The sequence below is a fragment of the Pseudochaenichthys georgianus genome, chromosome 11 (assembly GCF_902827115.2).
Source record: "Pseudochaenichthys georgianus chromosome 11, fPseGeo1.2, whole genome shotgun sequence".
Taxonomy (NCBI): domain Eukaryota; kingdom Metazoa; phylum Chordata; class Actinopteri; order Perciformes; family Channichthyidae; genus Pseudochaenichthys; species Pseudochaenichthys georgianus.
Window position 1 is genome coordinate 16,165,699 of NC_047513.1, and position 24,896 is coordinate 16,190,594.

A 24,896-nucleotide genomic window follows, 5' to 3' on the forward strand; every position below is an offset into this window, starting at 1 on the left:
ACAGTCCGATATAGTATTCAGTTAAATATTGATGAAACCTCGTCCTCAGAAAACCATCTCCTCTAACACAGCAGACAAATACATTGTATTTGTTAAGGATTGGGTCATAGAGGCAATACCCAACAGTTATTTTTGCTGAAGTTAATAATATGAACTCACACAGACACTCCAGTTGAGACCCCGTCAGTTTTGTATTTGTTTCCCCTCAATACTCAATTCATTTCATTGTCAGTTAATGTTTTGGGATTTTTGTTCCCACATTGTGTTGGAAGTTTTGGACAATGCAGCTACAGTTTTAATTTGTTTCCTTCTTTATTTATATGGGGTCACATTAAATTAAAAGTACAGTTTTTCAAATCATATATTTTTAGGGACCCGAAAATGACAAATGAAATAGCAAACAAAATTAGTCAAAAAAAAAACGAAAAAGTACACAGGGGTTATTTGAAATGGCAAATGTCTACACATGTACATATGCACACACACACACACACACACACACACACACACACACACACACACACACACACACACACACACACACACACACACACACACACACACACACACACACACACACACACACACACACACACACACACACACACACACACACACACACACACACACACACACACACACACACACACACACACACACACACACATACATACATGTGTCCATACATACACACCTATACATATACATTCAATCGGTGTATAGAAACACAGTCAAACAAGGGATGGTCGTCTTTGGGATATGTAAATTCTCCATTTTTTCCATATTTCCTCAAATGTGTTTTCCTGAAGCCTCATTGAGAAGGTGATTCTTTCCATAACATCCATTTCATGGATTTTGTCGTACCAGAGAAGGGATGTCCGCTTTGAGGCATTTTCTAGTTATTACTTTGTTTGCTGCAACAGTAAGAATTCCAAATAACTGTTTTGTTTTGAGGTTTGTGGGGATTGAAAGTACCAGCCCAAATAGAAATTCGTCCCAGTTTAACGTGATTTTTTTCCTGTAGTACCATTTCAATTTCTAAATGGAACTTTTGCCAAAAAGTTACTATTAAAGGACAAGCCCAAAACAAATGGTAGTGATGTGCTACCTGAGAACCACATTTCCTCCTTAAATAATGTTTCAACTCGTATTATCATATATATCTGAGCTCTAAATAAATAAAATCTCTTTTATCTAACAGAAGTGATCATATTTAAGATTTCCATTTGCAGGACCCCTTCAGAAAGTGAATCCAAAGTCAACACCACAGGCTAAAGAGACAACCCAAACTCTATTCAAACATTGATTTCTTTATCAACAAACACAGGTACAAAAGTCATAAATCCTTAAATACTTTCATGATTTATATCCAGCTTATAATTTCCACATAAAACATTCGGACTGAAAAGAAGAATAGAAGAATATATCTTTATTGTCATCACACATCAGTGCAACGAAATTCAGTTGGCATCTCTCAATGCAATACATAACATAAATACAGAAAAAAAAAACCTGATTTACAAGAGAAATTAAGGAAAATGCTTTGTAAATACTTTTTGTTCTGCACCTAGCAGGAGTCTGTGGTGTGACACTAATCGACTGGTAAACAGCTTATTCAGTCTGAGCCTGCTCGACTCACTCCATCACAAGACTGCTGTCAGCAGACCGTCCGGCCCTCATGTCTTCCATTACGCCCTAAAGTATAATTCAGTTAAACTGCTCACTCTCCACTGAGTCTCTGTCACGCTCTCTTTCTCTCTCTGCTTTCTTTCTCTTTCGGAGATGCTGACTCCATTTGCAGTGTGCTGACTGTGCCTTCTGTCTCTTCCGACTGCTTAGCTGCTGTCTCATACACAACACATAAACCCCTAACCAAATATATATCAAGTCAAAAAATCTTACAAGATCATAGATAAAAATAAAAATACTGAGATTATACCTCGAATGTACCCCCTGCCCTGCCCCAACAAAACTCTTAGTGAATGGCGCAATAAAATGCCATATTTTCATATTATGTTCTGAATAGCGTTGTAATAGAGTAAAAGTACATTTTAATAATCCTCTAATAAATCATAATTCTCGCAGACTTTCTATTTGATATTCTTTTGTGTTTGTTTAGCACATTTACATCTGTCCCTAACCCATGCTAAAACCCTTATATGTCAAACTAAACAAAGTCTAAAGCTACAAGGAACCCAAAACACAAGTCAATTACCAAATAGATATAAACTGAAATGACCACCTCCTGGTTGTATGCACAGCCAACCAGTCATGATGCAGTTTACGTCCATGTCTGTCGCAAATGTGTTGACTTTGAAACTGTCATAATCCCCGTAAAATTCTTAAAATATGTCCCAGAACTAGTTTTCTGAGGTAACATTGAGCTTGACCTTTGACCCCCACATTTGAACCACTTTTTACTTGAGTCCAAGTGGAAGTTGTTGCCACATTTGAAATAAAGTTGTTTCTAAGATATTGTGACAATGAAAATGGGATTAACAAAGTTATGGACAACCTGAAAAATTAAGCATAAAAAAGAACACAAAACTTGTATAGTTTAGATATGGAATATATTGTTTCACGAAAGATAAACACAAACACAGCAGAAATACATAAGAAACATTGGTACTGTAAATAAACCTTCTCAATTATACTTGTTTTGGTCTATTTCTTAGTCTGTCAAATTGCCCGGGTAGATTGCATTTACTATTCCAGGAGGAAAATAATCATGTCAAAGCCAAATCTTCCTTCTTGTGTCATCATAGCATATACACTCTCTTTGTTATTAAAACCCCCAATTCACATTAATATTACTGAGGACCTTTCTTTGGTGTGTCTTCACTTGAAGCTCCTTTTCTGTGAGGTCAGCTGATCCTAACAACCACTCTAAATGAAATCAGAAGTTTTAGGGAGGAGTCACTGAGTAACATGGGCAAAATGTACAAGGCAGGACCAAGAGTGACATAAAGAGAGACTCAAACAGCTTTACTTAAAATACAGTGGAAGAAAAAGAAAGAAAAAGACGAGGGTGTGGGTTTAGACTTCACAGACGAAAATTAATTCAATTTATGAATGTGTTGTGGGACGTATCGGATCAGCAGTACGTTTGAATAGAGAGCTGTAACGTCCCAAGAGGTGCTTTTGGATCTGCTTGAATATTTATCTGAAAATAGTTTGAAAGACTTCTTACTGAAAGCATCATGTCTTGTTTACAACTCGGGATCGTACTCCTCTTCTGTCTACCTTTAGCAGGTATGTATTTACAAGTCAAACTATTACAAGATGACATTTAAACACTTGTTATGTTATTATATAATGTGTTAACAGTGACTTACAACTGAATTGTGTATATCTTCTTGAGGCAAAACAGGATTCAATAGGTACATCTAGGAGAAAACCGACATGTATTTAAGTTCAGAGAAAAACTTTGGAAAAACGGTGCTTTTTTCTTGCAGCAACCACATCGCTTCACTTTGCAAGGGTGGGTCAACCTCATCACACCACTGATGGCGCAGGTAAACAGAGACTCACACAAGTTGGTGAGGATGAGCAATAATAGCAGTTCCTAATAGCTATCCCCTCATCCACATCAGTTGTTTTATTTCTTCTGAATATGCCAAATTCATACAAATGTCTCTTCAGAGTCTCATGGTATATGATAGAAGTGATTCTTTGCTAAAATCACAAGTATGTCCTGATTGCTTAATCCGATTGTAGAGGATAATTTGATTAGTGCATCCATTGCAGGCATAATTCACGGCAAGCCTTTCGTACTCCAGGAAGACTAGCTGGTGCCATTAGTTTATATTTTACACTTATTTCAAAGAAACTACGAAAATACGGGGCGGCATTCAGGGTGAGATGAGGTTTATCCAACCATGCAAATGGATGCTATGTGGTACTTTAAGAAAAAAACAACAACACTACTTGTCAATGTTATATTATCCAAGATCTTTTAGGATTCCCTCTGAGAGAAGTGTGCATCAAACAGAAACGATCCTACAGTGGCATTGCAGCAAGCACTGAGTAGTAGCATACCTTACACTGTAATACACTGTTAATTTTGTGAACTGTTCTGTTCAGTACATAACTTTGTCACATTTCTTTAATAACAAAATGAAAGCATTCATATCAAAACTGTTATAGACTCAATCAATAATTGTTGATGAGATCAGTCTCAGAATAAACTTATAACATTGTTCCTGTTGTTTCCCTCAGCCTGTTTGACCTGTTACACCTGTATGTTCCCGGCCATCTCTCCTCTGGACTGCTTCCAGTTCCCTCAGGAGTGTCCGGCCGGGCAGCGCTGCCTGTCCAGTACTGCCACAGGAAGACGAGGTAAGATCCTGTGTGTGTGTGTGTGTGTGTGTGTGTGTGTGTGTGTGTGTGTGTGTGTGTGTGTGTGTGTGTGTGTGTGTGTGTGTGTGTGTGTGTGTTTATTTCTGTGTCTGTACATGACATCATATCTAATAATCTAGGTCAGGAGGATCACAAATTGGAAGACAAAGCCTCATTGTTGGGAACAGATTTCTGAAATTCACAGTGCAGTCTGTGCATATGTCTGTGTCAATATACAGTGCTTCAGGACAGTTGTTTTGGATTTGAAGAGAATCGTGGTTATTAAGTTAAGTGCTGACTATCATCTATAATTGAAGGTGTTTCACACCCACTTCTTAAGCACTGTGTAGAAACTGTAGTCATTTGTGTGGTTGAATCCCTACACTGCCGGCAGAGGGTGCTAAAAGCTGAATTGAAATCTCTTATAGTGGTTTTGTTTTAAATCCTGTGTTCCACGTCTGTTTATGAGAAGCAGCCACATTTAGTTACCTGCATAATTTGTCTGAGGAAAACCCAGGAAACTCTCCAATCTATAATAAAGCCTGTGTAAAATAACTGTTTTAAGTCAATCAACCAGATACATCCTTAAATCATCTCTTTCAGAGCCAAACATCATTGTCCACATATATACAGTAAGATGTTTGTATGTTGCTGCAAAGGATACTAGAATACAAATGTTTTTTTAAGGCCTTCTTTCAGGCATGATCCTGTCTCAACACAGGTGTAAAAACAAAACAACACCGTGACTCAATAGATCAGATCTCAGCACGGTTTCTCATCCAGCCGGTTGTCAGTTCACTTTGCCTGTGATGCCATCAAATTATCTCTAAAAATAGCTCTCTGGGCTCTGTGGGTGGGGCCAAGCGTTCACTGTGTCTCATCGGAGGATACAGCTCTGTTTCTTTTACATGCACCGTAACCAGTAAATACAGGGCTGCATGTGAGTGTGAGCCCTCTGTGGGACAGTGGCGATTTAACAGCCTTAGCTTTTAGTTGTTTACCTCCTTGTTCCTCCAAAGTATGACTCAACAATCATTTGATGTCACTATAACTTTAAGGTGTAAAATGTGGTCGATAAGAAACACTGCCAAAACGTACTCACATTCCCTTATGATTATTTTGTCAATAGCATCAATGTTGTGCAAAATCTTTTGTAGTATTCAGTACAATATATATATTTGTAATCAGTATACCTAGACAATTTGAGTCGTAAAAACTCATTCTGTCTACACACACATATGTATCCCTACTGAATTTGAAATTCGCATTACACCAAGCATACAATGCATTACTTTTAACACCATCCACTTCCCTCTTTTTGAAATACATATGTTCATACTGTATATTCCAGCACTTGTTTTCAGATCTTAGATTATCTCTAAAATAAAAACTGAAAATCAATTTGATTGAATGTATTAAGATGAAAAATGTAAAGTAGCAGTGTTATAAAATGGGGAATTTAACACTGTAGACAATGGACTTTTCTTAATCAATTCATACATTTAGCAATATATTCAATATGTCATTTATTAGGAAAAGTATGTTTTTGAAATACAAGCAGATTAATTAAAAGGAAGGTTTAAAAATACAATTATGCAATATAATCAATTTAGTCATGTTTAATGTAATAATTACATTTTTAGTGGTAGTTCTCTTTCTCCTTTGATTTGTTGGAATAATTTTGTATTATCTCCCCATCACTAAATGCACCACCAATACATAAAGTTCTCTCTTTTCTTTCGTAGGCTCTCTAGAAGTGACGATGTACGAGAAGAGCTGTGCGGTCCCGGCCCAGTGTGGAGTGAGTGGACAGAAGTACGCCTCTGGACTCTACTTCAACTACACCAACGTCTGCTGCGACAGCGACCTGTGCAACGCCGCCGGGACATTTACTGCCCTCAGCTGGAGAGGAGCAGCTCTCTGCCTGCTGCCCGCACTCTGCCTGCTGCTGGCCTGAACAACAAGTGTGTGTGTGTGTGTGTGTGTGTGTGTGTGTGTGTGTGTGTGTGTGTGTGTGTGTGTGTGTGTGTGTGTGTGTGTCACCCTTAGCACTGAATATCAAGGCATAAGGGTCCTGGAAAATATGTACTCAGTGGTGGAGTGTAATGAAGTACATATACTCTTGAACAGCATTTAGGTACTTGTACTTTACTTGAGTATTTCTATTTTATGCTTATTTAAACATTAACTCCACTACATTTTAGAAGCAAATATAGAATTCTCCAAAATATATAAATTAATAATAAATTAAGATGCATTATTAGAGATTAAACGAACCCCTTTAATAAAGCTCCACCTGCATCATCTAGAAATAGGCTATGTTGCATTATGAGTACATATCATTCTGGAACGTATGATGCTAATACTTTTGGTGATTTTACTTAAATAAAGCTTTGATTGCAGGACTTCTCTGGTAACAGAGTATTTGTAAACTGTGGTATTACTATATCTTTCTTAAGTTAAAGTTTTGTTTACTTCTGAATAATAGTTCTTTATTTACTTCTCACCCCATCTAGTGGTTTATAATCACTCACCTCTTTATCATCTTTATTTACACTTGATAAGTTTGATGATTTGTCAGACTGTTGTTTCCTTACATTAAACTAATACAACTTTAAGTCTTTACATTTTAAAAACAACTATTAGGTGAAACTCAAAATATTTGCAATGTTGTTTTGAATGTGAGAATATCCTTTATATCTAACTCCAAATGACTTTTAGAACTGAATCATTGAACTAATAAAACACTGAAGAGATGCTTTCTTCTTATTTGTGCTCAATTTAATATCCACTCAATATCGCTTTGAGTGTAGGCCTGCTGCTTGAGTGGAACTGAAACAGTTGTTGTGTGCATCTTATGAACGTCTTCTTCTTGACTTCACGTGGTTACCCCACATAATGGATTTAAAAAAAGAAACATCAGTCAAATGTGAATTTTTCAACAAGGTAGTTATTTATTGGGATTTTAATAAATGTGTCTTGTAAAGGGCTTCGAACATCCAAATACATTGCAGTTGTGTTACTAGTTTGATTGTTTTCATTGATTATTTGAATCTACTGATTTAGTTTCCACGCCATTGTCTTAAGACTTTTAAGTGCACCCTCTTTTGGCTACATGATATGTAAAAGGATTGCAGGGGAATGTATGAAACAAACAGTGGCAAAATATGACTCTCAAAACAAAGTAAAAGTGAGAACAAACCAGTTAAAGTAACATTGTAATGAAATCGAATCAAGTCCCAAGGTAAGAAGTGAAAAGCTCCTCAATACTAATACAATAATACATGAGCACTGAAATTATTCAGACACTGTCCCTTTAAACGTTGGTCCACTTTTAGAAAGTTTCAGTCAATATAAAATATACACTTTAATCTCTTTGATCAACACTTGTCCTCAATAACACCTCAAGGAAGAATGTAATTAAAATCATATCGAAAAAATACTGTGCTCATACTAAAACATAATAAAAGTCTGTGTATAAGATTGTCTTTTTAATCGTCTTAAATTGCACTTAGGTTATATTTTATTTTTAAGAGCTTCACTCTAATCCCAGAGAGATGATGAGGTCACAACAGACCTACGGTGTAAATCTTAATTACAAACATCCACCATGTTCATTTGCATAGATGCAGTTGTCCACTCTACACAAGCTGCCGTTATATTCGGATGAGACGTGTGGTTGTTGTTTCCAGTTCTTCCAAGCAGATCAATTTCAAGTCACTTTAACAAAAATGATTTCAGACTAGCAAGAGTAGATTTATTCTATTCTACAAATTATAACAAAATGTTCTTGTTGCCTCCAGATTCTGCACTCTGAGACTTTTCTGCTGAAAATATAGACTAGTGCAAGTGTGTATTATTACGCGGCTAAAAATAGTCCCCGGCAAATACACACTCTTAAATGAATGGCTTAAGATTCACAGACTGGGTCGGATAATTCATAAAAAACGTTTATATTGGACTAATTGACAGTAAGAAAAACCTTTACTTTCAATTAACAATGGACGGCAATCTAAGTGCATTTTCAATTTTAAACATTGAGCATGTTTACATTTAACTTCCTTGTTTTCCCCTGATGAGAAACATGTAACAGCACAGGTCTGGTTCCCAAGGCGACCAGAGGAGGCAGTACAAGTGATTTTATTGCAGCACATTAGCAGTAAACGGTTTCTTCATCCACACTTTCAAACGCCAACAACCTGATCTCTTTCTTTTATATAACACTAACAAGGATTCTTCATAAAAAAAGAGGGCATCAACGGATCGCAAACAAGCTCGGTAATCTTGAATAATCCTTCCCGCCCACTGTGGGGGGGGCAGAAAGGGGAAGCCCGGGTCTATTGAAAGAGTTTCCTGTGTAACTGTTCTCAGCTCTGCCTCCCTAAAGCGAGACCCGGTCTGCAGGCCGCCGAGGAAAAGCACCCCACTTCCTCTCTGAGGTGAAGAATAAGAAACTGTAGATTTAAAAAATACATTTGTAATCCTCAAGTATAAAAGGCCTTGTTCCCTCAGGAATGAATGAATACATCCATTCTTAATAATCTAAAATAAAGGCAAACCCCAAAAGAAAAATTGGCACTGGTACACATTTTGACCTAAAAAAAGAAAACCACTTCCTTAATACTAAGACTGAAAAGAAGAGTTGAAGCATTTTGTTTGAAGCTGGCAATTTGATATGGTAGGCAGCTTTGTGTCTGCTAAAAAATATACAAAGAAATACTGTAAAAAAAACATCATCAGTAAGGGAACGAGAAACAACTTTACAGTGTGTATCTACTGATGGTGAAACTGGACACAAGACAGGCTGTAGTTTTAAATGTGTGTGTGTGTGTGTGTGTGTGTGTGTGTGTGTGACCTGCAAGCAACATGATCAATCGTTAAAATCCTAAACAAGGTTACTGTGAAGGAAATGTAAATTCTGCCACAGTGCTTTTTTTGTGCTTGTGTTTGTTTTAACCTCAGTTTATCTGCCTCCAGCGCTTCCTTGTTGACCTCATGGTGTAAACTGATACACGTGGCAAACAAAAAGCAGGAAGACATCAGGAACAAACACCTCTGAAGTAAAACTAACAGTATAGTTTGACAATAATTAACCAGCTATATCGACTAACATTATACAAAGGTGATATCAACAGGGTTCCCAATCAATGCATCTGGCCCAGTTCACTAACATTCAAGGACCCAACAATTGAAGGAATTGGCCTATTTACTAATGTTGAGTAAATAAATAACAAAGGACGTTTTTTCTACGCAAAATATATGGTGTCAATAGCTCATGTCTATTTATGTCTATTCTCAAAAGCTTTTTAGATTTTTTTTTCTTCTTAAAATTCACAAATGTTCAAGGATTTAAAAAAAGGCCCCATGTAACTATTTAGTATATTTTAAAGCTGTAAAAAAGTGAACAAACAGATGCAATAACAGCCTCTAGAGAAACAGATCGACCAGGTTGCTTCAGAGTGTGTGTGCAAGTGTGTGTTTTTGTGCTTGTGTATTCTATGTAATCTATGTATGTGTTATATGACTTGTGCCTCCTGGTGTGCTGCTACTTGAGAGCTTTAGCTACAGAGGAGTAGGCGATGTGGATCTCGTCGTCGATTGGGCAGGTGGAGGCAAACTCCTCCCTGATGTACGCTGCGTTCAGGTACCTCCAGAGGTTTGTCAGGGACTGGGGGATGTTGAAGTTTCGGTATTTTAAACACACCACCTGGAGAGAGAATAAGAGACACAATCAGCAAAACATGGTGGACCCAAGTCTTCAGTTTAAGCGCAAAAACAACATAATAATCTAGTCTTCCGAGGCCCCCGCACTGCACAGCTTAGAGCAGGAGATTACCTTCATGATGTGGAGCTTAGGCAGCAAGTTGCAGTCAGACAGAGTAAGCTGTTGGCCGTCCAGGAAGGGGCGGGACGAGGAAGTGAGCTCATCGGCGCTATTCTCGTCAATTTCATCAGGAAGTGGGGAGCCGAGGTAGTCGTCCAGCTTCTTCAGAGCCTTCAGCAGGCCTTTCTCCAAGTCTGAGCACACACAGAACATATTCAGATATCTGCAAAACCAAGTCTTTTTAACAGAGATGAATTTTTTTTTTTTTTTGAAAGGCTTAAATGGAACAACACTGCCATTTCCAATGAGATCACAACACAGAGAGCAGCTGGCAACCTGTTTCAACTGTGGCAGAAACGCTCAGACTGTAATGGTATTAACTCCCTGCTGGTTTTCTGTCCTTCAGAGAAAGACAGAAGAAGCTTAGCAGAAAATACCTTGGATAACAACTAAGTCTTTTAAAAGGTCCAGGTTACATTTGAATTTAAACTAAAGTTAAGTGAAGTTATTCTCTTATTTTGAAGTATCAGTTACTTACTTTCGTGTGTCTGAGGGTTTGAGTTCTTGACGTAAGCTGAGAATTTGGAGAAAACATCCATGCCTGCTGTGTTGGACTCTGGGTTACGGGCAGCCAGACGGGGATACCTAAACAGAGAGATTGATGAGGGTTAATATAGTCATCACAAACATACATTCACTCAAATGTAATGCGAGTGTATTTAATGTTAATCTAGACAAGAAGATTTAAACAGAATGACACAAAACCAAATGAAGTCAAAGTAAGAGGCAAGCTATACGAGTGCTGCAACTAACAATAACATTAAAATGTAGCTTTTATTATTTATCATAAAATATATGGACATAATGAAAAATAGCCTTGGAAATGTCCTTAAGACCAAGATGATATTTTGAGATAAGGCTGCAACTAAAACATGTTTTCTAGATTTAACGATTAGTTGTTTTGGTGTATAACATGTTTATCAGAGTTTCTCAAAGTGAAGTCTTTAATGTCTTGTTTTTTTTGTTAAAAACCCAAATAAATTCAGTTCTATAGGATATAAAATAGAGAACAACGGGAAATGTATATTTTGGGGAGGCTGCAAAACTGATTTTCTGGCATTTTTTGCACACAAAATCACTTTGACCGATTATCAAACAGTTAGCAATTATTTTTCTGATGTCCGTTTAAGCTCCACATAAACGTGTTTTTGTTCAAAGATATTTCATTTAGGATTCCAGAAGACAAAGAAAAGCAGCAATTTCTCAGTTTTGAGAAGCTGAAGACAGGAAATATTTGTAAGGAAATTACTGAAATTATGTTTAATTTTGTGTCAATCAACTAACTTTTTCAGGTCTGAAAAACGCAAAATATAGCATTTTGTAAAACAATTATATGAAGTGATTACTTTGGAGGGCTGAGGTTTTCCTCCAGAAACTCCTCGATCTTGTTGGTGTCCGTTTTGACCTCGCTGCCGTACAACAGGAAGGGAGGCTGGGCACCTGGAGCCAAATCCTTCAAGATGTCCGGCTTCCTGACAGGTGGAAGGAAATAAACAAAACATCAGAAACAGCCAAACAGAAATCCAACAAAAGAGATGGAGGATTAAACAGCAGGTGAGAGGTATAAGGATAGTGGGGAAAAAGATAGGGAATCATATGAAAACAAAGGAAATGACTATTGTTTGCAAATCAAAAGTTCAACAGCTGTCATGAAAATCAAAGTCAGTGTAGCTTTATGTCGTTAATCACTCAATATCTGAACGAAATGCCCTCTTGTTGTCTTATAACAAAAACAGAAGAAAAGTGTTCTCTGTTGAGTACACACACACACACACACACACACACACGCACACGCACACGCACACGCACACGCACACACACGCACACAGTGTGTGTTTACCTCTTCATATCCACTGTTGTCACATCGAAGGTGACTCCTTTCAGCCACAGCACCATGAAGAGGCGCTGGGAGAACGGACAGTTGCCGATGCTCTGACCATCGCTCCCTGCCTGGGACACAAAAACAAATAAATGTGAACCATTTTTATTACATTTCATTTAGCTGACGCTTCTATCTAAAGAGACTAAGAATAAGTGCAATAAACCATAAATATTCCAACTCAGAACAAAAAGAAAAGTGCTGATATATTACCTCAAATAGGTCAGACCATTGTTTCAAATAGGCTTCGAGTGTTGTAGTATGTAGTGTCAATTAATTGATTAAAGACAGAAAGTTTAGAAAAATGTCTATTAGTGATTCCCAAAGGCAGAGAGGACATCCTCAAATGTCTTGTTTTGCCCTTAACTCACAGATATTCAGTTGACTATCATAGAAAAATAACTGAAAATAGTAAAAAAAATTAAGATATTACTTAAACCAATTATTTAATAATCTAAATAGTTGCTTATCATCATTAATAGTAGACATCTAATATTGATCAATTTAGCAGCTCTAGTGCCTTTGTGTTGAGGCACATACTGGGACCTTTTACTTTGAATAAACTACTACGTTGTTAACATCAATCACTGATATAATGTTTTAAAGCAAATATTACAAAACACTCTGGATCCATTGTTGCTTTTCTTAGTCTCATATGATAATGAAGATTTTTATGATTAGGTCGGTAACAATAAGAATTTAACTTAAAAATCACAATTCCCCTAAGCCCCACCTGAAGTCTTCAAATGTCTCTCTTTTAATCATCACGTAGAATAAAGAGAAGCACAACATCCTAATTATTGAGAAGCTTGAACGGCTTGAAGTGTGTCAGTTTTTGTTTAAAAGTGACCTCATTAATTAATTGATTGTCAAAACAGTTATCAATTAATTTCTTGACCATTAATTAATCGATTGAAAGACTAAGCGTTTCAACTCTATATGATATAGCAAAATGAAATAACTAACATTTTGTAGACCAAATAATGAACATCGCCATTCAGTTGATATACAAATCAATCAGGAACTATACAAATAAATAAAAATGGAACTATCACTTTCAAGCAGATATGACACATTTTCTCGAATAGTTCCTTTTTGTCTTTTAAAACATTTAGAGGCTTTGGTTTTGGATTGCTGCTTTGGAGAAAATAAGCTATTGAGAGGATGTGACCCTAGACATAAAAAAAACTAAAATTTAATAGACCGAAGATTCATTTCTGTATTTACGTAGAGCTTGTATGCTGCTCAGGAAATGATCATACAGTCTGAAAATGTTCCCTGCGTGGCTGCAGGAAGACATGTTTTATGTTCAGTTACATTAAGGGTTTGTCCTGTGGTGTGAACAGTCAGTTTAAAACAGTGGCGCTGCTTTCTGCTATACTGTGGTGGCCAATGTGAAACTATACTCGTGTTAATTAAGGTTATTAACATTGAAGAGGCTGACTAGAAACTAGGTTTCAGAGAAGTTACAACAGCATCTTTCACCCCTGAAGGGAAAAAAGCGTAGAGGGAGGTGTTCACATGTTCATACAGAGAGATCTTTATTTAAACATGTGGGACCATGAAGGGAAGCCATATTTGTTGTATTAAGAGTTTTTGACTCAAAGGAAGTGGCATTAGCCTGCCTGCCATACTTACTAAATATAGATGAAAGTCGTCAGCCCATTGGGTGAACGAGCATTTAATTAGATTAGCTTTACTGTCATGTATAAACCCGGTGTGTCAGTAGAGGTCTGACTGACATGAATATTAAAACAAGAGGCTGTATTATGATTTAAAACGACCAAGGTGACTTTATGTCTACTCATACGAGCACTAATGGATATCGTATCAGCTTTTGATAACAATACACTGAGCATGCAGATTATAAAATATGATACGACACTTCAAAGACAACCGTTTCTGGAGCCCGTTAAATACATACATGTCACATGTTGTCGCCGTGTCAAAACTTACTGTATTCTTTAGGGGGCAGGGTGTCATTCAATCACTTACCTTCACGAAAAGTTCAACTTTGGTCTGATTCGCGTCGCTCATATTCACCTGCTGATGCACGAAACCCTTTAAAAGAAGAACCGCGGACACGAATAAGTGGTTAAAATAAGGCAGCAGTTACATTTCCTAAACGAGAAACAAAAACTCGGGCAGCCAAGCCCATCTTCCGCTACAAAGCCTAGTCAGTAAAGGACACATTTAAACATTGTAGCTAACACGAACGCAGCGTAAACGTTACACAAACCTAACTTTAGCTGGTTTAAAGCACAAAATAACACATTTCAGATCATTTTAAGTGTGCAGGGGCTACCTAGAAAGTGTTTAAAGTTAGTTGTCGCCTGTAGTTGTGTGTGTGTGTGTGTGGTTTCTCCTCCCAGTTTCTCTCTCTCTCTCTCTCTCTCTCTCTCTCTCTCTCTCTCTCTCTCTCTCTCTCTCTCTCTCTCTCTCTCTCACCGCAGCTCCACCATTTCCTGCTGCTGCGTGAAAGGCAGAGCTCTCCAGAGAGGCGTTCAAGAGCGACAACGACAAAAAGTGGCTCTGAAGTCAATAAGAAATAAGAGAGTAAAAATAGGAAAATATATAATTATGAAATGCAATAACATATAGCCTACTAAGCACAGAATGGAAATGTAAGGTAGAATAAACTAGAAAACGCACACGCACGTGGCGTTTCTAGTGTTCTAGTTTATTTCTAGTTTATACGACGTTTATATAGCCTACACGGTATAATCATCTTACGTCTCAGTCCATAAATACCTGAACTATTCAAAAATAATTGTGTATCAGACCACTTTGTCTTAAAAAACAAAAACATAATTAGAGCAGTCTTCTAATGAAAATGTAGCTCAGAAAGTCATATGGAATTTAACACTAGAACCGCCAACGGGTAAATTTTACCCGCAGCTGTTTTTTTATTGTATGTAACTTTTTTTCAATAAAATATTAACGTCTCCCAGTCCGTGACTTTTCCTGAAAGTGTGTTATGTAACACCCTGTGTTGTTAAAAATGGTCAATATGAAGTCAGATTGAAATAATCGCCAAAAAAATGGATATTTATACCTATTTCCGCCAGCGGGTAATATTTACCTCATAGAAATGCAGCGCTCCTCGCGCTATTGATTTTGCGATCAAAATGATCAAAATACTACGGAGGGAAGATATTTCATTTGGAGGGGAAGCTCGCGAGTGTGTGTACGTGTATACGTGTGTGTGTTTGTGTATTTTTGCGTTTGTGTGTATTGTGTTTGTTTCCCAGAGAAAACCCTCACGAGAAACACCGGCTGTTGTTGTGCCTGCTGCTGCCTGCTGTCAAGTTACTCCGTTCTCCGCTTGTAATTATGCCGAAGCTTCAAGTTATATTTATCATCTGAATTTGCCGAATACAAGTTTAATATTCTGAAAGCCAAGACTTTGTTTAATTTAAATCAGATGAAAACAAACTGTAACGGACCCTGCCGTGTCATCTATGATTACTTTACTCTTACGTTCATAATTTCAGCCGGAGGGAGGGGGGGCGCTGCTGGAAGAGCAGATTGCGAGTGAGAGGTGCCTGTCTTCGTCCCTTTACAAGCTTCAAAAAATGTAATTTATCGTGTGATTTTGGAAATAAAAGTTTCATATTCTGAAAGCCAAGACTTTGTTTGTTTAAAATCAAACAAAACACCCGAACCCTGAACAAAATAGTTGTTTACGTAAATCCCGTTTTACTCTGAAATGAGCCGTTGCGATTTCCGACTGATTTTGATAGAGCGGGTCACATAATATGAAAAACTGAGAGTCCACAGATTATATTGGTATACATGTCATCCCTGTGCGATCAAAACTCACCGTTCTGTATGGTACATTGTACCTTGGAAATCAATAGCGGGTACACTTTACCCGTTGGCGGATATAGGTATACAGCGACCTCTGGCGGTTCTATATGCGATTGATGTCGGTCAAGCACTTTTAGGAAGACATTCGTAGTTCAATGCTTTATTTTAGCTGGATGTTTATGTATCAGGCAGCCATGACTGATCACAGAGGAATGAGCCAGTGTAACAAATGCTTATGGTAAAATCACTTCTCAATTCAACACACTTCTGTGTTGTGAACTGCAATATAATAAAGGGCCAGTAGAGGGAGGTATGGAGCTTCACTTAGCTTTCTGCTCTCAGAGGAAAAACGAAAATGTTAATAAGAGCTTTGTCCACAATGTCCACATACAAGATCTTCAGTGCAGTATTAGTTTTACTTCTTTATTTATTGATTTCTTTGTAAAACTTCTTCTTTGGTCAAAAAGGAAAATGTTTCACTCTCGCTGAGAAATTTGACAATAAATGTCAAATTAACTCAATCGAATAAAGAAAAACCTTCTGTAATAAGAGGTTGTTGTTTCCCAAGGCCATCTTCCGAATGATTCTATATCCCTGAAATTTGATGTATCATTTTTTTCTTCATTTATTTGTTACCAACACCTGATGTGATGAAGTATTACAACATTTAAAGAATGTTTTTAGCTCTAAGATGTCGACATGAAAGGGCCCTCATATGCTCACTTCCAGGTTCATATTTGTATTTTGTGCCTCTACTGTGACATGATTACATGCCTTAATGTTCAAAAAAAGGTTTATGTTTCTCATACTGCTTGTGTTGCTGCACCTCTGTCTATGGGGGTTATTCCCTATCTTTATTCAAGAGCGTGGTATTTAAATTTGAGAGCATACTTTATGTATTTATTTCCCTCAAACCCTGTCCTCGCACTCAAATAGTGCCTGCTTGTACTTAGATTTGCTCTGCGTGTGCTCAAACTGTACGGCTTGCACTCAGATATATTGCTGTTTACAGATTTGTTCTGCTCTCAGATTTATTCTGTGCGCGCTCGAAACTTTTGTGCAACAATCCTCAAAATCCCTCAACCAATAGGAGGCCAGATGTCCTTGCGGGTGTGCTCGCTTTACTTATTACAGCGTCCCGTAAGGGCGGTTACTCTTTGGTTTATAAACTCCCGCCCTCCACGGCTTTATAACATAGCATGTACTGCACCCCTTAGCCTGTACAATGTGTTTGAGCGTAATTACATCAACTTAATATTGTGTGTAATTTGAACTCTGATTTCTGCGTTAATTGACTTTAAAAACAAAATTCAAGTTGTAGTAAGTAATGCAATTGGCTTGATAACTTAATTTTTCTACACCTGAGTTAAGGATTTCAAGTCCACTCCCACTTAACACACCTGGACAAGTTCCGACATTCAAGGCTGTGTGTTCGAGGACAGCCTGAAGAAATACACAAAATACATTTTAAAAGTGGGGTGTCATCTTTTGTTATTTAAATACAGTAGATATTAGTTGTAGTTGCACGGTATAGGCAAATTGCTGTTTGACCAAAATTAGCAGCATTTGAACCGTGGATATTCTGTGAGAGGATACAAAGTAGTAGAGGCAGAGAGTCTCTTTTTGTTGTGTTTCTTGCTCATTTCATGCAATGTTGCTTATATATCTAGAACAATGGGCTGGAGATGCAAACTATGTAAATTTGAAACCTCTGCAAAAACAGGGTTTGCTAAAACATTACAGGTTACGCCATGGTCGTGGTGGTGGGTGTCTTTATCCAGATTGTTTTTGTTCCTTCAGAACATGGGGTAGCCTTAGATCACATCTATCAAGAAATCACTCTCAGGAAACTCAGGAAAGAGTCAGAACTGCAGGTTTGTCTTTCACTTGCCAGTGTTGCAGTGCCAGCACAATCTCCACAGAAAGAGAGCTTTTTGAACACTTGGTCGACATTTGAAAAAACATGAGACTGTCCACCAGTGTTTTTAAGAACTGCAATTTCAGCACTAACATTTACGGAACATTTGCCTCCCACAAGTCACTGCAAGACTTTAAAGAAGACCTGCTAAAGAGGTATGCAAGTTGTTCAAATACAGATGATAACAGGATGGGGAACTGTCCATTACTGATGATGGTCAAGATAATGATGTGAGAGATCTACCAAACCTCATTGAAAATAATTTGGTTTTGTTGTTCTAAAACTCGAGGGCACTTTTAATGTACCTAACAGGTGTATTGATGAGATTGTCAAAGAGCTACCTTTTATCTCTCATTCAGCATCAGGTCCCATTATCAAAGACATTTTAAATTCCTGTTTGAGGAAGCATGATTGTGAAATTGATGAGTCTGTTTGTGTCAGACATGGTGACAGAGCTTTGTGATGCCAACGCCTTTACCTCTGCTCTGAGCAGTGGCGGTCCACTTTCTTCTGCATATAAGAGAAGGGCTTTATTTACGGAGCAAGTTTTCTGTGGTGGAACCAGTGGAGTATATACGTAGTAGTGAAGGAGAGCTTCGAGTATGTCCCCATTCAGAAGTTGATGCTTCAGCTGTTGAGCCGGAAAGAGATTCAGGATTTGATCTTGCATGACAGAGAAGCTCAAAGTAATGCTGAAACTCAGTACAGGTCATTTTCTGATGGCATTTATTATAAACACAAATTAGTTATTTTCTGGAGAACATCCTACCATTACTATCATTCTATTTGTTGAAAAAACACAAAGTCACAGCTGTGTACTGGGTTTTAGCTAGATGTTCCTGCACTTCTCAGATCTTCTCTGACATCCATCTTCCTAGCAATTCTCTGCAGGGCTGAGGATGTAAAAAGATTTGGTTACGGTACTGTACTGACGCCACTGCTCAAGGATCTTGTGAGCTTGGAAGAGGATGGGCCTGGCCCTGTATGTCCCAGCATTAGGCAAAACAAATCAAAGGGAACAGTGTTTAGTGTAGTGGCAGATAATCTTGGGGCCCATTCTCTTGGGGGGATTGTGGAAAGCTTCTCCAGTTCTTATGTTTGCAGATTTGTCTGGGTGAGAAGTCACTGTTTCAGGTGGAAGAAGTGAGAACAGGGGCATTTCAACCCAGAAACTATAGAACAGCATGAATGCATGTCCAGACTGTGCAGGACAATACTGCATTGGTTCATGTCTGTGGGTCACGAGGCAGTGTGCATTTACAGAGAATCTGAAGTATTTCAGTGTTTTGACAGGTTATCTGATGTGTTGCACGATCTGTTTGAGGGTGTAGTCCCCCGAGAGTTGGCTCTATGTCTCACAGGTTTATCAAGAGTAAATACTTCACTCTTGATGAACTCAACACATGCACAGGGGGTGGACTGGCCATCTGGCATACCGGGCATTTTCCCGGTGGGCCGACGTGCCTTTTGGGCCGACACGTCATTTTTTTTTTTTCTTCCTGAAGTCCCGGCCCATAAGACGGGTATATTGGCCCTCTGTTTAAATGTTTTTTAGTAATTGACACTGGGCCGGCCCAATCAAATCTTTAATCACCTCCCCCTTTGGGCTGCTCGGTGTGCATCATTAAATCACGCCCCCAGGAGGTGAGCCGGCCGTTGAAGCCAAACTGCCTTTTTTTCGAGAAAAAAAAAAGTTCGAGTTAGAAATGGCGAAGGCGAAGGCCAAGCGAAAAGGGAGAGCAGAACAATTGCGGGCAAGAAAAAAGCAGGCCCTTCGTGCTGATGGCTGCCGCTTGTGTCAAAATAACCGACATGTTTAGTACAGGTGCAGGTCCATCTTCTTCTAACCCGTGGCCGATATTGGTGGTGAGGAAGATGATGAGAGGGAGAGAGATCAGCGCGAGTGGGGAGAGAGAGGAGAACTGGCGGTAAGCAGAAGCTAAGAAAATTAGGAAAAGATTATTATTAAGGTTATGATACTCTGTAGTTCTGGAACCCATTAATATCCCTTGATGAAGCACTAATAAGACAAATATTATAAGAGAAACATTCGTTAGCCTACAAGCTAGTAAGCTGGCTTTTTTAGGTCTTCCCTGGCAAGTTAAAATATAGCTTAATGGGACTCTGATACGTTGTCTCATTGAAAGTTAACCAACATTCATGAACAATTACTGTCAGCTGGCAGCTTGTTTCGTTTAGTTATTTACTTATTTGGTTATAAGGGCAACAGTGGTCTTTTGGGACCTGAAGAAAATGTTTATAGTCAGCTTGTTGTGGTAGTTTTGATTGACAATATATAGAATGAATAATATAGAAATAGATAAAAAATGGAGGCACACATGTAGTTTTGACCATTAACTGTGTGGTATTGTTATGTCAATGCCTATTTGTATGGACCTCTATCAGGGAATCCATCATTCTGTATCATCGTGTTGAGCCAGGTAGCATCCCCAGAGGAGGAGAGTGAGGAGAGCAAAGAGCAGGAGGACATAGATTACTTTCCCCGCCCCGAGCCATCTATGTTACAGATGTTTTTAGAACAGCACCCACAACAACATACCAAATCCAGTTGTGCAGACGGTATTCACCTGTAAAGATGGCACCAGCAGAAAGTGGCGTCATATTGCAAGGGACGTCATATGTTGTTTTGTTTTGTATGTCTGGCATTTGGGAAGAGGACTGACACTGGCACATTTATAACTGGAATGTCAGATTGGACGCACGCACACCAGCGTACAGAGGAGCACGAAAGAGCATTACACATTCAACCTGTGCTGAAGCTTTTTCTTACGGTGCTCTAAAGCAGACATCGAAAGCATGTTTGCTGGCAGTCAGATGTCTGCTCATAGGGAACAAGTCCGAAAGAGACGTCAGGTTTTGGAGCGTGTGGTGAAAGTGCAAGCAGGTAGAGAATGAGGGAGCATATATGCTAGCTGACAACACCGTGGACCACGGTAACATTTTGGAGCTCATCCTTTTATTAGGAAAGTATGATATCTGCTTAAAAGAGCATCTGGATGATTGCGTAGAGAAGAGCAAGAAATTGCACCAATCCAGTGGAACAAAAGGTAGAGGGTCTCTCATCACCCTACTCTCCAAAACTACTGTTAACTCCATCATAGAAACTGTTAGTAGTCTAATCAAAGAAAGTATCTCCAGTGATGTCCAGAAGGCCGGAATGTCTTCTGTTCAGCTGGACACAACACAAGACATAACTTCTCAGGATCAGTGTTCAGTAATCTTAAAATATGTCAATGAGACTGTGCAAGAGAGGCTTGTGGCTTTAGTGAAGTGCCATGCATCCACCGGACAATACTTCATGCATCTGAAACTGGACAAGGGCATGTGTGTATAGGTAATGCAACAGATGGAGCATCCAATATGCAAGGCCGGTACAAAGGATTTTCTGCACTGATGACCTCCCAGTCACCCACTCATGTCCATGTGTGGTGCTATGCTCATGTTCTTAATCTTGTCCTGGCTGAAACTACCCAAAATGTCATCGAATGTGGAGCACTTTTCAACCTAATCAATGACATAGCAGTGTTTATCAGGGAGTCATATCAGAGGGTCGATCTGTGGGAGAAACGAGCCCAAGAAAAGATGCCGTCGACTCATCCTGTAGACTCATCTGGTCCTATCTCTATCGTGTTGTCATAGAAAGGGGAGGCAGGGCACTATAGGGCCCCCCCCTTAAATTAACTAGAAGTCATCATTTAAGGGGTTATTTTTTAAAACTTTTCTTACAGACATTACATTACATTGCATTTAGCTGAGGCTTTTATCCAAAGCGACTTACAATAAGTACATTCGACCAAGAAGACACAACCTTGAGGAAAACAGAATCATATAAGTACATCAGGTTTCATAGAGCCAAGCATGTCAAGTGCTACTCAACTGGCTTTAGATAAGCCAACCCTTTATTAGTATATAAGTGCTTTGTTAATAATTCTATCGCTCGAAGTGGAGTCGAAAGAGATGAGTTTTCAGTCTGGAAGATGTGTAAGCTTTCTGCTGTCCTGATTTCAATGGGGAGCTCATTCCACCATTTTCTTGTGCCCTCATTGGTCATGTTCGTGTGTGTTGGAGGAGTGGCTCTGTGAGGAAGTCTGAAGTTGGTGCATCATGGCATGTGGCTCATTAAAAAATAAGTACAGCTATTGTCTCCCTCTTGTATAACTGGTCGGCCCCACCTGCAGCAGGTAATCCAGGGTTGCCAACTCTCACGCATCTGGCGTGTGACACACGCTTTCACTCTCAATCTCACGCTCTCACGCTGCCCAAACTATTCTCAAGCCAAAAACAAGATGAACCGGTGATCGTCTTTTGTTGGTTATTTACAATGTTGAGTTGATCCGCTCCCTCCCCGCCTCCACCACCATCAGACCCCCCTATTAGTGCTCGGTCACTGTTCGCTTTGTGAGAGGGTTTGAAGGTCTAATTTCTAATGATTGATAGTTACACATACTTGTTGTATGTATTAGTTTAGTTTGCCCCTGGTACGTAAAAAGGATAATAATAGCGTTTTTTTAAATTATACTGAGTTATTCTTCTTGTCAATAACCGCTACTATTTGTTTGTTTTATGGATTTGGGCCGGTCTGGGTCTAAATGCCAGGGCCGATTTGCTGTCCCAGTCCAGCCCTGCACATGCATCAAAACGTTTCCCTACAAATGGTCGGACACAACTGATGCTCCACAGCAAGGAAAACTGTTGGAGGGAACGCCCATGAAAACTGGTCATTGCTGCGATTCCTGCCCCTCATAATTTGATAAAAAATCCCTGAGGGTGAACCAGCATGGGAAGTACTTCTAGTGCTCAAAGAGATAGTTGAGCTTGCAGTAAGTCATGTTCACACAGAGGAGACTATTTGTTACCTAGACAGTAAGATCTCTGAACAGACACAGGTTTCTCCAGGTTTTCCCACAGGAAAAACTAATCCCCAAACATCATTTCCTGGAACATTATCCACAGCTTATCAGGGCCTATGGTCCACTAGTGTTACTGTGGACTATGAGGGTTGAAGCCAAACACAGCTTTTTTAAGCGGGTTGTCATGGCAAACTCACAGCTTTCGAAATATTCTGCATTCACTTTCCATGAAGCATCAGCTGATGGTTGCATAACCATCATGATGCCAGTGTTGTGAAACCTGTCTTACAGGCCACACAACTGTCTACTGTAGATGTTACTGTGCTAAGAGAAGATATCCAGGAAGAACTGCGAGCAAAATTCCCTGAGGAGACACGTATCCAGATAGCCAACAATGTATGTTACAGTGGCACAAAGTATGCAATTGGAATGATTTTGGCTAATGGCTCAACAGGTGGTCTGACAGATTTTGGAGAGCTGATCCAAATAGTTGTTGTCAAGGGCACTCTTGTATTCATTGTGAAATGTTTGAGTGCTTGGTCAGTTGAGCATCTCAGGAGCTATGTCCTTGAGAAAACACGAACTGTGAAAGTGCTAGAGCCTGCAGAGCTGTCCGACATGTTCCCTTTAACACCTTACGTGTTTGGTGGAAAAAGCATTGTAACCCTCAAACGCTACATTTATGTTGCATAGATTTTTAATATAGGGCCGATGCAGCCCCTTTTAAACATGTAGCCCCTCCCAATAGGAATACACTTTTACATTAGGAAATACAATTAGTCTTACTTTCTTACTAGATAAAGCATTACCGTTTCTTAAATCTGAAGCAATATAAAACGAGGATTTTCTCAATTAACCTTAACATTTCCCCTTGAACATAAAAGGTCATTTGTAAACACAAATGAACATTTCCAACAAAACAGATAATAATGCATCTCACGTGATCATGAAAATGCATGAAAATGCACGAGAACACACTATTTAACCTAGTGAAATGCCTACGGCGCTGGTGAAATGACACGCCTCTGCCAATACAAATCACAGCTGGAGAGACGGTGGTGAATCTGCCCCACACTTCAACAGGTAAGTTACTTTAATGTTTGTGAATGTATGCATGAATGAAAATAGAACGGCCAAGTGTGCTGTGCACCCATGGTCGCGCTACTGAAACGGGTAGGAAAAGAGTGATAATAGTGATGTTTGATTAGAAATTTAGGTACTTGTACTTACTTGAGTATTCTATTTTATGCTTATTTAAACATTAACTCCACTACATTTTAGAAGCAAATATAGAATTCTCCAAAATATATAAATTAATAATAAATTAAGATGCATTATTAGAGATTAAACGAACCCCTTTAATAAAGCTCCACCTGCATCATCTAGAAATAGGCTATGTTGCATTATGAGTACATATCATTCTGGAACGTATGATGCTAATACTTTTGGTGATTTTACTTAAATAAAGCTTTGATTGCAGGACTTCTCTGGTAACAGAGTATTTGTAAACTGTGGTATTACTATATCTTTCTTAAGTTAAAGTTTTGTTTACTTCTGAATAATAGTTCTTTATTTACTTCTCACCCCATCTAGTGGTTTATAATCACTCACCTCTTTATCATCTTTATTTACACTTGATAAGTTTGATGATTTGTCAGACTGTTGTTTCCTTACATTAAACTAATACAACTTTAAGTCTTTACATTTTAAAAACAACTATTAGGTGAAACTCAAAATATTTGCAATGTTGTTTTGAATGTGAGAATATCCTTTATATCTAACTCCAAATGACTTTTAGAACTGAATCATTGAACTAATAAAACACTGAAGAGATGCTTTCTTCTTATTTGTGCTCAATTTAATATCCACTCAATATCGCTTTGAGTGTAGGCCTGCTGCTTGAGTGGAACTGAAACAGTTGTTGTGTGCATCTTATGAACGTCTTCTTCTTGACTTCACGTGGTTACCCCACATAATGGATTTAAAAAAAGAAACATCAGTCAAATGTGAATTTTTCAACAAGGTAGTTATTGGGATTTTAATAAATGTGTCTTGTAAAGGGCTTCGAACATCCAAATACATTGCAGTTGTGTTACTAGTTTGATTGTTTTCATTGATTATTTGAATCTACTGATTTAGTTTCCACGCCATTGTCTTAAGACTTTTAAGTGCACCCTCTTTTGGCTACATGATATG

At 38.5% G+C, this 24,896-nt stretch overlaps 2 protein-coding genes across 2 annotated transcripts; one reads left to right on the top strand and one right to left on the bottom strand.

Annotated features, from left to right (window-relative positions):
• The first annotated feature begins 2,583 nt into the window (after positions 1 to 2,583).
• Positions 2,584 to 7,178, top strand: LOC117454988 (prostate stem cell antigen-like). Its single transcript, XM_034094310.2, has 3 exons — positions 2,584 to 3,252; positions 4,219 to 4,338; positions 6,084 to 7,178. The coding sequence occupies exons 1-3, from the start codon at positions 3,201 to 3,203 to the stop codon at positions 6,293 to 6,295; spliced, it is 384 nt and encodes a 127-aa protein (XP_033950201.1). The 5' UTR covers positions 2,584 to 3,200; the 3' UTR covers positions 6,296 to 7,178.
• A 90-nt stretch (positions 7,179 to 7,268) lies between these two features.
• LOC117454987 (chloride intracellular channel protein 1-like) lies at positions 7,269 to 14,487 on the bottom strand. The gene is made up of 7 exons (XM_034094309.1): positions 14,407 to 14,487; positions 14,097 to 14,162; positions 12,063 to 12,172; positions 11,569 to 11,694; positions 10,701 to 10,807; positions 10,175 to 10,356; positions 7,269 to 10,045 (listed from the first exon to the last, which is right to left on the bottom strand). The coding sequence occupies exons 2-7, from the start codon at positions 14,136 to 14,138 to the stop codon at positions 9,884 to 9,886; spliced, it is 729 nt and encodes a 242-aa protein (XP_033950200.1). The 5' UTR covers positions 14,139 to 14,162; positions 14,407 to 14,487; the 3' UTR covers positions 7,269 to 9,883.
• Between the last annotated feature and the right edge of the window lie 10,409 nt (positions 14,488 to 24,896).

Bases quoted from the DNA above. Each gene is read 5' to 3' on its own strand.
- LOC117454987 (XM_034094309.1), bottom strand. From the start codon at position 14,138: ATGAGCGACGCGAATCAGACCAAAGTTGAACTTTTCGTGAAG. The intron at 11,695-12,062 runs GTAAACACACAC...TCCACCTGTCAG, and splicing joins ACAACAGTGGATATGAAGAG to GAAGCCGGACATCTTGAAGG. The intron at 10,046-10,174 runs GTAATCTCCTGC...TTCTCTCTCCAG, and splicing joins CTAAGCTCCACATCATGAAG to GTGGTGTGTTTAAAATACCG.
- LOC117454988 (XM_034094310.2), top strand. From the start codon at position 3,201: ATGTCTTGTTTACAACTCGGGATCGTACTCCTCTTCTGTCTACCTTTA. The intron at 3,253-4,218 runs GTATGTATTTAC...TGTTTCCCTCAG, and splicing joins CTTCTGTCTACCTTTAGCAG to CCTGTTTGACCTGTTACACC. The intron at 4,339-6,083 runs GTAAGATCCTGT...TTTCTTTCGTAG, and splicing joins TACTGCCACAGGAAGACGAG to GCTCTCTAGAAGTGACGATG.